Source organism: Calonectris borealis, chromosome 1 (assembly GCF_964195595.1).
Source record: "Calonectris borealis chromosome 1, bCalBor7.hap1.2, whole genome shotgun sequence".
NCBI lineage: Eukaryota > Metazoa > Chordata > Aves > Procellariiformes > Procellariidae > Calonectris > Calonectris borealis.
In genome coordinates, this window is record NC_134312.1 from 210,878,894 (window position 1) to 210,892,533 (window position 13,640).

Genomic DNA, 13,640 nt, shown 5'->3' on the forward strand with positions numbered 1-13,640 from the left:
AGCAGCTGTTTTCAACAAGTTGTGTTAGCTTGTTAATGTGCTACTCAGTAGCAATGCTGGGAGCTGGGACTGCAACTGCAAATTTATACTTTCTATTTGTGCTCTTCCGCTTGTGGCAGAGTCAAGATATGGCTTGTGCTCTTCTTCCTTTTTGCTGCCTGAATTTTGCATCATTTAGTGCACTGGATGAGAGTTTCGATGGCATATCCACACTCCAGCCTACCCTAGAAGCTGGTGGTAGGGAAATACAGGTCTAAATCTCCTTGGACTGAGGACAAAACACATAGGTTCGATATCAGATGCCACTCAATGATAAGCTTTAGATCTAATGCTCATCCTCAGTAATCTGGGATTCATTCAATTGCTTTCTTACTTGCTGCACTACTACCATGGACTATTTTTTGGTTTCTTGAAGTGAATTGATCATCTGTTTCCAAAAAAACCCTTCATAAAGGATCTACTTCCAAAAAAGAGCTGAAATCTTCACAGAGATCAACCATTATAAATTGATCAAGTTGCTGTATGTCTGGAAATTTTAGATGGTTGCTGAAGTCCTCAGTTTCCCTCAAGAGAGCATGTCTTGGTGGAATAAGATGTATCCAGGACAGTCGAGATGACAGGTAGCTCTACTTGCAGAGAAACCTGATGAGAATGTATCTGTGATTTCCTTTACCAATGTGTAGCAAAACGAGGAAAGGAAAGAAACATTGAGAATGAAAGTGAGCAGCAACCAGCTAAAAAAACCAATTTTCTGCTGAACTAGCTTTTTCCTATTAAAAACATTAATTCTTGTCAAATAAAATCATATAGATTTACATACTTAAAAATGCCAGTACCTTCGTGTTCCAGCACTTTCCTTGTAGACGCTGGGGAATGTTATCTGATGAAACACTCTGGCATTGAACTGAAAAATTTATTTCCTTTGGGAAGACATTTAATTACAGAAAAATGTTTTTCATTTTCACAGAGAATTGACTATATCTTGTTTGTTTATTTCTTTTTGTCTCTAATGTCAGTCTGTTACCTTTACTGGCAGGAAAATGTAAATACATTTCATTCCTGGCGTATTTCACCTTCCCCTAGTGTCTCTTAATCAAATAGCAAAATTTGCTTTGTATTAAGTTATTGAAAAATGATGCTGTTTACTGACCTTTGAATTTTAAACATCTTTATAAATCTTTCCACTCTAAATTCTTTAAAATTAATTAATATTAACTGTTTAGTTGATACTGCAATTCACATTTTTGGCTTCCAAAGTAGATGATGATAGCTTAAATTCCACTGAGGGTACAGGGCAATAAAAAGAACATCCAAAAAATCTGCTCAAGAATACTTGGTATATCATTCATCATTTAAATTATTTAATGTGCTTCAAATTGTGTATGTGAGAGAAAAAACTTCTGCTTTTTAATAACATTTAAAGAGTGACACTGCTTTTAGGCAACAAATTACCAAGTAAGGAGGAATTACTGCTGTAATTCCAAAAGCCCAGCATAATTGAAAATACATGTATTCTAGTTTATAAAGTGTTCATAACACTTTAAACAAAAAAGGATGAATAATGATAGAAGAATTCTTACTTGGGGGAACAAGAGCATTTTTTTCAAGTTAGTTATATCTTATATATTTTCTCTGAGATGAAAATTGGCATTACTGAACAATTAATTTTGAATGTACATGAATTGAAGAAACCAAGTCATTATTATCTAAGCTATTCCTTTATTTTTTTAATCAGTGGAGCTAGACTTGCAGAAAGAAAAAATGTTTGAAGAAAATATGTATAAAGAAACCAAGCACTTCCTGATACAATAAGTATTTGCAAAAAGTGTTTGTTCATAAAGAATGTACATTTATATTTTCCTACCAAGGGATCTAGTAACAAGAAAGATTATCTTTGTGGGTACTCCATGCTTTTTTCATCAGCTACAAATCTTGATACTCTTATTCAAGGTGTCCCAGCTTTTCTATTTCTTCCATTTGTTTCTTTTGTTTTTAGCTTGCAATATTTCCACATGCAAATGTAAACTTTTCTCTTCTTAATCAATAGGTAGCAAACTCTGCCCTGTAATAAATTCAGCTTTGGTACACTTGCCTTTTGGAGCAGTAATGTGCCTCTTTTCTGGGGATGTTTCTTTTCAACAACCTTTTTCATTGGCGGACCTCAGTGACTACTTCTTATGCTTCTCTCAAATGAGAGAAATGAGGGAAGTGAGTTTGGTTACAGACCTTAGTTTCAGTGAGGCTTAACATAATCCACAGTGGCCCTGTTCTCAAGGGGGAAGCCTTTGGCAAACATATTTTGGACTTGCAATACAGAAAGGTGACTGCAGCAAATTTTGCAGAGGCACCATGTAAATAAGGAAAAAGAGAACAGTGCTGTCATAAAAGTGGTGGTGGTGGGACACTAAATGGTTGTGGAAATACTTCACTCACTCACTGCGTAGCTGAGAGGTGTCACTGCCATACAAGAGTATTTATTTCTCAATTGGGGAATTGGTCTCACACAGACTCAAGACCCACCTTTGACGATGCTGTTGGTTGGTTCAGTTTAAGTAGCCTCACCAGAAACTGTGTTTCATTAATTTGCAAGGGTTTGTGTGATGTTTGTGCCTCCAGAGGAATAAAGAACATTAACTCGAATAAAAGTCCTTATTACACAATAAGGAGACCTTCAGCTTCTCCCAGAAGAGTGTCTAGTAAGAAAGCTCAATAGTTTCCGATAACTAAACTGGTCCTAACTTTCTACCTAGATACTTTGCAAAAGAATGGCATGGTCTGAAAAAAAAGTCATAGCATCTGTTACAAGCATATCCATCTATGCAAGCAAATCATAAACCTGTAGATATTCAACAACACTTAAATGTGTTATTGAACTTTAAATGCATTTAAAATGAAGGTTCTCAAGCCAGCAGCGTTTTGTGTCAAGGTTTGTCATAATGACTGTCTCTAATAAAACCGGCTCTGCTTACTCAGAATACTGAGGGGAGAACAAGGAGAAATACCAGCTATATTTTGTTCCCAGTCTAACTGACATAATTCCATGCACTTCAGAAATGTTGATTCTCATTTACTCCTGTGTAAGACTTTGATTCAACAAAGCGCTTACATATGTGCTGAAAGCCCTTGCTGAGCCGGGAAATCCCTTTACTTAACTGTAAGCAAAGTTAGACTGGACCTCAGTGCTTGGTTTTTTTTCAAGTTAAACGTGTCCTTAAGACCTTTACCGGATGGGAGCCTAATTGAATAAAATAGTGGATTTGAGTCTATCCCCTATAATCTTCTCCATAATGTTCACAATCTTTCTTCTCTAAACTATCTTGCCTGGTACTGTTTACCTTGTCTTAGCACTAAATGCAACGTGATCCACAGAAAGTTCCGCATGTCGTTGGGCTTCATCAAACTGAACAGGAGGTGGGGATCCTCTAACATTGTGGGATTGCCTCTGTAGGTCGTACGGAGCAAGGAATATGAGTTAAATTTGCAGTGCAGTTAATTGCCAAATAACAATATTAAGTATTACTTCTACAAAAATAGTTGAATTCTGGAGTAAGGCCCCATAATTGTGACAATAATAGGCACATTCTCAAGAAAGTTCAAGAGGATTTTAATTAAAAGAAAGAGAGAGAAATATTGTGTTCAATATTAAATTGAAAATAAAACATCCAAAATAACTTAGCAATTCTGACCTGAAAGACTGCTACTAAAAATGGAAGAAGTGGTGAAGTCAGGACAGCGCCTGACTGTTGGGAGTCCTGGGTGGCAGTCCCTGGCCATTGTAATGATTGCTGGAAGGTGTGTTTGGACTGGAAGACATTTTCTGAAACTGGATCATCAAACAGTCTTCCACTTACTCTGGAAGATATTATACAGTCCTTTTCATAAAACAATAGAGCTCTAATGTTTAACAAACTCTTTTTTTTCCTGCTACTCCTACTGGAAAGCTGTTCTAGCACTTCGCTGCACCTTGTCTGGTTTCCAGGCTAAATTTAATCATGAACAGGGTATAAATATTTATTCACGTACTGGTGTTCCCTTTTATTTAAAGAGTGGTAGAGTGCTTTCCCTCATTAGTGTTTACGCTTTTACTGCCAACTGTAGTTGCTTTGTCTGACTGAATCCCATACCACCATTTCTCTCCATGCTAAGCAGATCTTGCTCTTTCACCATATCTGCATTACTCCTCAACTCCCCAGCAAGTGCAGCTGTATGGCACAGTCAACTTTTCTGCCTTAAATTTGTACTACTGGCCTGGCAGGTTTCAGTCATTGCTTATGTGTTTTTGTGTTGGTTTTTCTTTCTGGTGCTGTTACAACCTTTCATCTGCATGTGGGCATTTGGAGATTTTCGTATCTCTGGCAATAGCATGTGTTGCACTTCAGATTCCCTGTCTGTACAGGCAGCAAGATGCATCTGGAAGGCAGCCTAAAGGCATCTTTCAGAAGGCAAACTTTTTAAGACAGAATAATTAGGGCAGAAATATCCAAATAGCTCTTTTCTGCATTCCCATGGGAATGTCTTTCTCAGATGTGGAGACAGCAGTGAACTTCCATAGAAGAAGTACTACACAAGTAGTTTGAGAAAGCTTTACGAAGACAAATGTAACCCTAGATTAAATAAGAGTAGTAAAGTTGGCCAAGGCCCTTTTTAAAGAGGATTCTGAGGTGTGACAATGTGAATAGACACAGAATAAACTCTTCCTCAGGTGGGAATTTCTAGTATTGGGATATCTGACCAAAATTTGGTCACTTTTTCTCTTGCTGTATCAAAAGTGCTTTCTTAATTTTACTTTTTTGATCATGGATAAAAGTCAGCTTTAGTCCTCAGATCTCCTTTGTAAGCTTCATGCCCTCCTTTGCTCTTGCCATTCCAATTTTCTTCCTGCCCCACTAACTTTGTAGTAAGAGTGCAAACACCAGTTTGGCAGAGTTAGTGCAGAATAATGTGCCAATCTCTTGGATCTTCCAAGGAAAAGAGTTTTTCCAAGAATTAAGGAATTATGAATGTTTACTCAGTGTTGATATTTATGATGCTTGCATAAGCATGTTGTTGCATGTTGTACTTTAGACTTCAAGAGTTTCTGTAAACTATAAGAGCTGTAGTTTGTACTGTAATTGTTTAAAATTTTCTAGTTAACCAGGACTGATGTGTTCTTGATGAGCCCCCTAGGAAACTTGGATACTGCAGATTATTTGGCACTGACCTTTGTGTCCTGGCACTGAATCAGAATGCCCTGACACAATGTTAGCATGCACAACGTCACCTTGGGATGCAAGCTACCCGAGATGTAAAAGAATGTTTTATTTCTTGTCTTAAATTAATGCTGCGCACTATTAACCAGCCCTTTCTACCTGAGAAGTGACTGTGCTGATATCAAGCATTTCTTGCCCAGCTCTTACTTATGTCACGGATTGTTCCAAGACTCAGTTATTAATGATTCCACTAAAGCTCTGGCCTCTCTTTGAAGGATATCACTTTTTTATTAAGTGCATATAACAAGGGATTGTTATTCAGCGGTAGTGTGTTAGTGTGATTGTTCAGTAACTTTTTTTCCACACCAGCTCTGTTCAATAGCTTTTATTCACGATCTGGAAGCATTAATAATCTTCAGAGCAGTGCTGTAGCTAAATTGGCAAAGGCAGTAACTTGGCATATAAGCAGGGAGTATCCTGTAATGTATTAAGATACTTGTACTCCTACCTATTAGTGAGCCTGGTTTTGGACTGTTGTATAAAAGGAAGATGAAATGTCTACTAAAATCCCTCCCACTCTGGAAACCTTGTCTCAGAGGGAAGAATTAAGAACTAAATGCACAGTCTATTCAGTTAACCAGGAAAAACATAAAAAGGTGACTTGAAATTAAGTTATATGAAACTGAAGAGAAAAGGGATTTCTGAGGATAGATTCATTTCTGTGTAACACCAAAATACATGATAATGCCTGTGCTCCCAAAATGGTTTTAGTCCTGTTTGGTCTAAAAATACGGTGCATCCACAAAGAAATAAAACAAAGAATAATGAATTAAGGGATCATTTAGCTTGGTAGGTTGTGTTTATTTCCCTCTTCAAAGGTTTTAAAGTGAGGCTAGCAATTTGTTTTTAAAAAAATTGTTCAAGCTCAAACAGAGTTGATTGGCCAAATACAGAAATAATTGGTTGAGAATCTCTGGAATGCCAGTTTGGAGGAATATAATACTTCCTTTAACCTCTAAAATCAATGCAAGATATGTTTTAACCCCCGTACTATTCTCAGACGTGATCCCCACTCATAGCAAAATCAAGGAAAGGCCCACAGATTCAGTGAAGGTGGATTAGACCTGAAACTTTTTAAAAGGTATGAGGTGCTGTGTGTTAATGATCCATAGATATGTGGTTCAATTCTGTAGTAAGTGTTCAAGAAAATCTTACAAACAGTTGGAAAAATAAATATAACTGACATTCCTCTCAAATTGTCATGGAATGCACCCCAGCTGTATTTATTATACACATTTTCCCCATGTGCTATGTGCTTGCATTCTTTCGTGATGAACGATGTTGCCGTGTGTTGGAGTTGTCATTCTATCTTTTTTGTTTGAAACAGGAATGTGTAGGAGGTTATTTGAGGACAACATACTGTAGGACCTCCTGTCATATTTTTGAACTTGTAGCATGGAGCTGAGCAGTGGCTGAATGGCTTGGTTTAGGAGAGAGTTTCAATGGAAGCAAAACACAGCCTGCTAATGCTACCAGTGCACTTGTGCCTTGCTGCCCGTTTTGCTGTGTCTACGAGAATTGAGGATCAGATCTCCAGCTGTCATTGTCCGACTTTTCATTTGAAGTCTTTAGGCATAAATTTTACTTTTCTGGTAAGGTAAAGTGTGGGCCATGCCTAAGCTCCTAGACACTATGGCAGCAGTAAATAATGCATTACCATGAATCACTGCAGCTTCACTGAAATTAATAAACCTGGCAGTCACCCAACTCTGGAGAAGCATTTCACCCTAGGGAGGCCTCCGAGTCCATCAGGGAGCGTACAAGAAAGCAAGTTGATCTTCTGGTATGCAGCAAATGTAAAGATCCAGTTTCAAAAAAGGAAAGAAATGACACAACATGTAATGCCATAAAAGCCATATGCCATCGCACAGGATATTACTCACATGGCACAGACTTTAAGAGTGACATACCTTTTGATCGCTATTTTGCCCTTATGTTGTGACTACATGCTAGAGTTATAGGAAAAATTACAAAGGCAAACAGCATGTAGCTTAAGTTTAATGAGAAAGTTTCTAAGAAATACAAGAAGTTCATCTGTGGGGAAACCTTTCTGTTTCTGTTTTCTTCTGTGATTTCAGTTTCCTCCTGAGCATTTTGAATTTTGAAATTTGCTCCACATTTTTTCTTCCAATGGAAACAAAAAATGAACTAGCATCCCAAATCTCCTTTTCCTAGATGATCCTCTCCCTTCCTTGGATATGTGCTGTTACCACTTGGACAGCATCCCTTTCTGATTTTCTTTGACCTCTCTCTCTTGCACTCCTGGCTGCACAGTGGCTCACTCGGAGATTGTTTCCTTCCTTGACCTCGGTGAAGGGCAGTGGTTAGGAAACTTTACTGGGATGTGAATGCAATGGCTTCAGTTCTTTGAGAAAGGTCCAGCTCTCCCACTGTTGGGCATGTGCTCCAATCACTCAGCTGTTATGCAGAAACTGCACTTTTCCCGTTCTCTGTAATGAAAGCGGTGCCAACATTTCCTTCTCCTCCCATGAGCTCAGTGTTACGGGTACATACCCCGAGAAGGCACACTGGATCAACCCCTTTAGGGATGCAGGCAGAATTTAAGGGCCTGTCTGTCTAAATATTGCAACAGAGCAGAAGACGAGGTGCCTGGATCGCTCCCCAGACTGGAAGGACACAGTGTTGTGCTCACAACACGTGCAGTCACTGCGGGAACTTGCAGGATGATCATGATGTTCTGCGAGATGGAGACACCTAGAAGTTTAGGTGGTTTGACTCTTGATCACTCTCAGGTACATAAACAAAATTCAGCCACCAGAAACCTTTTAGGCCATGTCTGTAACATTAACTACAACACTCAGCAGTGTTGTAAAGTACCTGAATAAGCTCTGGGAGAGAAGATTTGAGTGCAGCGGATGTTGAGGGGAAGTAGACTTGGAAGGCGAGCGTGCAGTCAAGACTGCTAATGCAGTAGAAGCAACGTTATCAGAGAAAGTACGTGCTCAGTCTCTAAGAGGGGCTGCCTGCCTTGACAGTGGTCTGTCCAGCTGGTAGGACAAAGCACAAAGATTGTCACAACTGGAGAATGGATGTTCAGGAAGCAGAGAAGAGATGAGCTGGTGCTCAAATGATGTTTGAGAGTCATGTTATAACTTTTCTAACTATGCAGATTATAACTAGCATCTATGGCCATTTCTGAGTGCTCTTACCAAGCAGTTTAAAACACATGCTCATGTACATCTGGGGTAGTTTAAAACAGAGAAAGAAGACAGAAAACTTCCAGAGACCCCTGGGAAGGCATGATTTAGCCACTCGCAAATGCAGCCTTTTCTATGGAGGAAGGATGCAGTTGTATTAGTGTGGCACTGGTCTCTGCCAGCCTCTTCTTGGGATACTGATTCAAAACCCTTTGTTGTTTCCAGGGAGAAAGAAAAACGGGATGTTTTCTACAAAAACGCACTCCTTGCTCTGTACCTAGATATGATGTAGGATCCAATGTCGATGGAGCGTGAGTCATGTACTCCACATGCATTACGGTGCTTGGTAAGTGGGCAGTGAAGTACAGTCGCTGGTGCATGAGTCATCAGCTTCATGTGAGTGGGCAGTCAAATCCTGCATGAACTGATTTTTCAGACACATTTCTAAGGGTATTTTGAAGTATAGCATATGGCATGGGCAAATTATTTTGGTTTTGTTTGTACTTGCTGCAGCTTCAGCTTTGGCCAAGGCCCCACGTTTATTAGGCATAACATATCCTATTTTATCTTCTGTCATTCCAGCTTTGACATGCTTGTCTAGAGAAGTTTCATCATCTGGTTCTCTGTAAGGAGCTTCCATTTCTCTTTACATTCCAACAGAAACGAGGAAGTGAATGGAAATAGCAAACAAGATAAATAAACTATACTATTTCTTCTGCTGTTAGAGCTGCTTTGGCATCAAACTATGGTTCTGGTGAGTTTTAAATTCAGAATATGTATTTTCCCTTTCACTAGTTCTCCTTTTAGTGTCATTTGATGATATAAAATAGCTGTAATCCTCTGTCCTGCTGTTCCAAAATTTCACCTGGCACCTCATAAAGCCGCAGAAATCCTGCCACTTTCTGAGACAGGGCTCCTGGCACAGCCAAAATACCCCCAACTGAGTTTCACAGGAGCCATGCCCTACTCGTACTCTTTACGCTTAGGGCCACATGTGGGTCAGACACTCCCTCCATCTTTATATGGAACTGGAGAAAGACGGTACTTAGCTTCCTCCCAGTTTTCTCCAGACCCTTGGTACATGGCTTATGAGGAACACAAAAAATGGCAACTTTCCGAGTTGTAAGAGAAAGACAGCCAGCTCAACTTGGACTGGATGAGACTTCTCAGCACTGCTCCTTGGACTTGGCATCTCCCGGAAAAACAGCCTTGTTCTGCTGCCAGCTGTCATTGCTGCTGCTATCTCAAGGAGCAGCCATGTGCACCACAATGCGTGGTTTAGAGTGGAAGCTCCCCTGGTGACTCATGAGGGTGTTGTATTTAAAAGCTGCTAGCAACAAGGGTTTTTTTTTAAAGCTTTTTCTGAATATAAAAATCAGTATTCGGTGCAACTCCCCTTCCAAAAAAAAACCCAAACCAAACCCGAACCAAACATGAAGACCACCACAAAAAGCAGACTGGTTGCAAAGCATAGCATTCAGAACTCGGGACGCTGTGGATGTGGAGGTGCCCATAGCACCCTTTCCTGTGGCTGCGCTGTGATTACACACCCGCTGTGTCTGCATACCCGGTTGCTTTGTGCCGGGCACAGGAGCCTGCCTCTTCCAGTGCCCCCCAGCACACCTGATGGAGCAGGATCAAACTCGTAATAGCACCATCTGGCCCTTCCCAGCTTTCCAGGACCTCACGTACAGCCCGAACAGTAGTTTCTTGGACAGCCTCTTTGTTTTCCCCCCGAATTGCAGTACAGTTGCATGCACGGCTGCTCCCCCACTCCCTCCTGCTTTTTGTATCACGTTTCAGCCGGGGCGGGGGGGGTTGGGGCAAGGGGGAACCCCACGGACGGGATTCTCCGTGGGGAAACGCGCTTTTCAAGGTGGGGGGATGCGAGGAGCCGGCCACATCGCTCCGCGGCAGAGGCCCCGGCGACCCAGAGATCCTTCGGGGGTGGCCCCTGCCGAGCCCCCCGGCGCCCCCGCTCCCCCGCCCGGCTCCGCTGCGGGTCCCGGGGGAGCCCCGCGAGCAGCCCCGCGCACAAAGGGCGGCCGGCGGCAGACAAAGGGGCAGCGCCCGGTGTCCGCAGCGCGCCGGGCGCCACGGCGGGGCCCGGGGGGGAGGTGGGAGCGCGGCGGGGCCGGAGCGCAACGCCCCGGCGGCCGGAAGACAGGGCGGGGGGTGAGGGGTGGGGAGAGGGGAGGACCGGCTCAGCCCAGCTGAAAAGGAGGGCTCGCCCGCCCGGCGCCCCCCCACCCCCCCGGGTGCTGCCCCGCAGGCGTCCCGCACCATGGCTCTGTCCTGGAGGAGCTGGCTGGCCAATGAGGGGAGCAAACACCTCTTTCTGGTAGGGGGCTGCCCCCGGGGGGGGGTGTCCCCTCGACCGGGCTGACCTGCGGGGAAGGCTCGGGAGGTGGGCGCGGGGGTGCTGGTAGGCGGCCGGGGCCGGCCCGGGTGGCGGCTGGTTCGGCGGGGCACCGAGGAGCCCCGGGGGTCGGGGCGGTTTGCAGGCTCGCCCCTGGCACGGTGCAGGAGGTCCCAGCCGTGCCCGGCGTGAGGTGCTCGGGGGCAGGACGCCGTTAGGGATGTAGGTGCAGGGGTGGTCGGGATGCGCTCCGTGCCGGTGTGCGGCTGGCAGAGGCACACGCGTGTGCCGTGGCCCGGGGACAATGCGGGCGCCCGTGTCCTGCTGGGACTCGGCACACGTTGTACGTGTGTTTGCTCTTTGTTAGATCCTCTTTGGGAAAGTTTGGGGGAGAAGATGCATCTTCTTGGAAGTCAAGTTCTTCCTGCCTTTGTCTTTGTCTCTTTGTTGCTAGTTTTTATTCTTTGAGTCTGTAACTGCAATATCTAACTAAAGATTTGTAGTAGCGTTTTGCATGCGGAGGGTTTCGCCGGCTCTCAGTAATCTTAAGTCAAAAAGGTAGAGTTTTGTGATGTTCAATTAAAGTGAAAATTTCTCACATAGGGGCTATTCCTTTTAATATTTTAAAATATTTTGTGCCAAATGCTTGAAGTTTGTTTTCCCATTCCATTTACATATGTTTATGAAACTACAGGCATATGAGTTTTATGAATGAAATTAACACTGAAAAGTTTGCACATGTAACTTTCACTTACAGTCTCTTGTTTCTGTTTCATTTTAGTTTTTCTGGCTCTCCCTCAATGTATGGCTCTTCTGGAAAACCTTCCTGCTCTATTATCAAGGGCTGCAGTATTATTATTTGCATCAGATGTTAGGGGTGAGTGACCCGGACATTACTTTTTGCCCTGGAAATTGGGATGCTGGGAGATGGGAAAGGGACAGAATACATTTACTAATCAAGGATGACACAAACTGCCTGATAATGCTGCAAAGTGTGGAAAGATAAAATAGGAAATTACTGGGGTACTGTTGACAGTTGTTTAGGAATAGAAAGTGTTGAGAAGAAAAAGAGCCAGTCAAGTGTGGGACAGCTATCCTTCCCCCTCCTCTCATCCCTCCTGGTGTTCCCAGCTGCAGACAGGCTCACAGGAACACAAACATGCTCAACAGATAACTGGAGCTCAACTTTTTGTCATCAAAACATTAGCCAAGCTTATGGGCTCGTGCTGGCAAATTCTTTCTAATCCAGTTATTGTGATACATATTTGCTGAAGGAATTCTTTTGATAAGTCTTAGTTCTTTTCGGTCTTTGTCATCCTCATAGATCCTCTGTTCTGTGTAAGTCTTTGTAATCTATATAATTTTAGTTTTGTTTTCTGATAACAAATCCTTGGAATCTGAATGGTTTAATGAAGATTTGACTGTTTTGATTTAGCAAGGGTAACATCCACCACCACCAGAAGAACCCAAAAAGATAATTTGGGTAAGTGAGATACTGGTCTGTCTTGTGAAGTTATCCACAGCTACGCCATTGCAGTTGTTTGAAACAATTTCTACCCAAAGGGATAGATTAAGGGTTAACAACTTTCTGGAAAATGCTCTAGGGTTGCTCAGAATTTGAGAATCCAGGAAGAAGGGGATGCTTTGTAACGCTATGTCATACTCAGAAATGGATTTCAATGGAAAGTTGACATGGGGTTAAAGCACAGATGATGCACATCCTAACCTGCTGTAGAGCCTCTGGGTTTTATCTTTGGTAGATCCAGGTTACATTTTTTTATATGGTTGATATCATTGCCATAGCTAGCCAGTTCCATGAGCTTTTGTGAACTTGCTTGAAAGTAAGTTGACCTGATATACTCTTCTCTTTTTTTTCTTCTTATGGCTGACTCAGATGAGTTCAAGAAATGAATCTTAGAAAAGGTAGTGCAAAAAGAAGGGAATGAAAACACTTAAATCCTTCATGATGATCACTTTCTTGATAGAAAAAGCATGAAAACGTGTTTAATTTTACCATAATCTCTAATGGCTTTGCAGCCCAGTGCATCCATTTGAAAACTGTGTTTGTTCCTGACAGAACAAGTGGGTTGTTTATAAAGCAAATGTTCTTGGGTCAACATTTTGGGCCAGATTGTCAGCTGATATCAATCAGCAAAGTTCCTCTCAATTCAGAAGACTCATCTGCCTTGTACCAGCTCATCGTCTGGTCGTTTTTTGGTTTTCTTATACTTCAAAATGAAAGACACATACAAAGTAATATAATTTGCGTTCAGAACCTGTGAGATGATTCAAGCAACAGATTCCTTGTCTTGGTCAGGAGATGAGGACCAGGAGGCCATGCATTTGAGTTTGTCTAACTGTGTCTGCAACTGTGGGAAAAAATACCAAAGTAGTTCAGAGACTTTCTAAAATGAGGAGGAAAGTGAAGAGCTAAGTCTAAAAGACACTTTTGGTCAAAGTTCTGAAACTAGTTTAAAAGTTTTGAAAATGTTAAAGACATTCTCACAATTCACTTTTTACAGTTTGTCTAAATATCATTCTTAGACCCCAAAGTTAGCTTTCTCCCTTCTCTTCAATATATTTGTGTACGCGTATAAATCATACAGATTATTTTGCAAGGATTGGGAAAACTGAACCCAATTTTAGTCTCTTCAGGAAACAGAGTAAGCATATCCATACTGCAGCTGCTGTTACCTTCCATGGGGATTTTTGCTCCTCTTCTTTTTCTATATTGGTTTGTGTAGCCTCTGGCCCACGGCCCATCTGCATAACCAGTCTCCTCACTGTTCCATACATGGGTGAGTGGCTTGCAGTGCCTCTGTGTGCCATTTCTTGATATTTGAAAATTTTGAGATGTAGGTGAAAATTCTTCAT

At 42.1% G+C, this 13,640-nt stretch overlaps 1 protein-coding gene across 2 annotated transcripts in view; it reads left to right on the forward strand.

The window, feature by feature from the left end:
* Positions 1 to 10,691: 10,691 nt before the first annotated feature.
* Positions 10,692 to 13,640, forward strand: part of NOX4 (NADPH oxidase 4) — a 104,734-nt gene continuing 101,785 nt past the window's right edge. For both annotated transcript variants that reach the window (XM_075140462.1, XM_075140470.1), the window contains exons 1-2: positions 10,692 to 10,748; positions 11,548 to 11,643. In XM_075140462.1, the coding sequence (XP_074996563.1) occupies positions 10,692 to 10,748; positions 11,548 to 11,643 (153 nt within the window). The remainder of the gene's footprint in view (positions 10,749 to 11,547; positions 11,644 to 13,640) is intronic.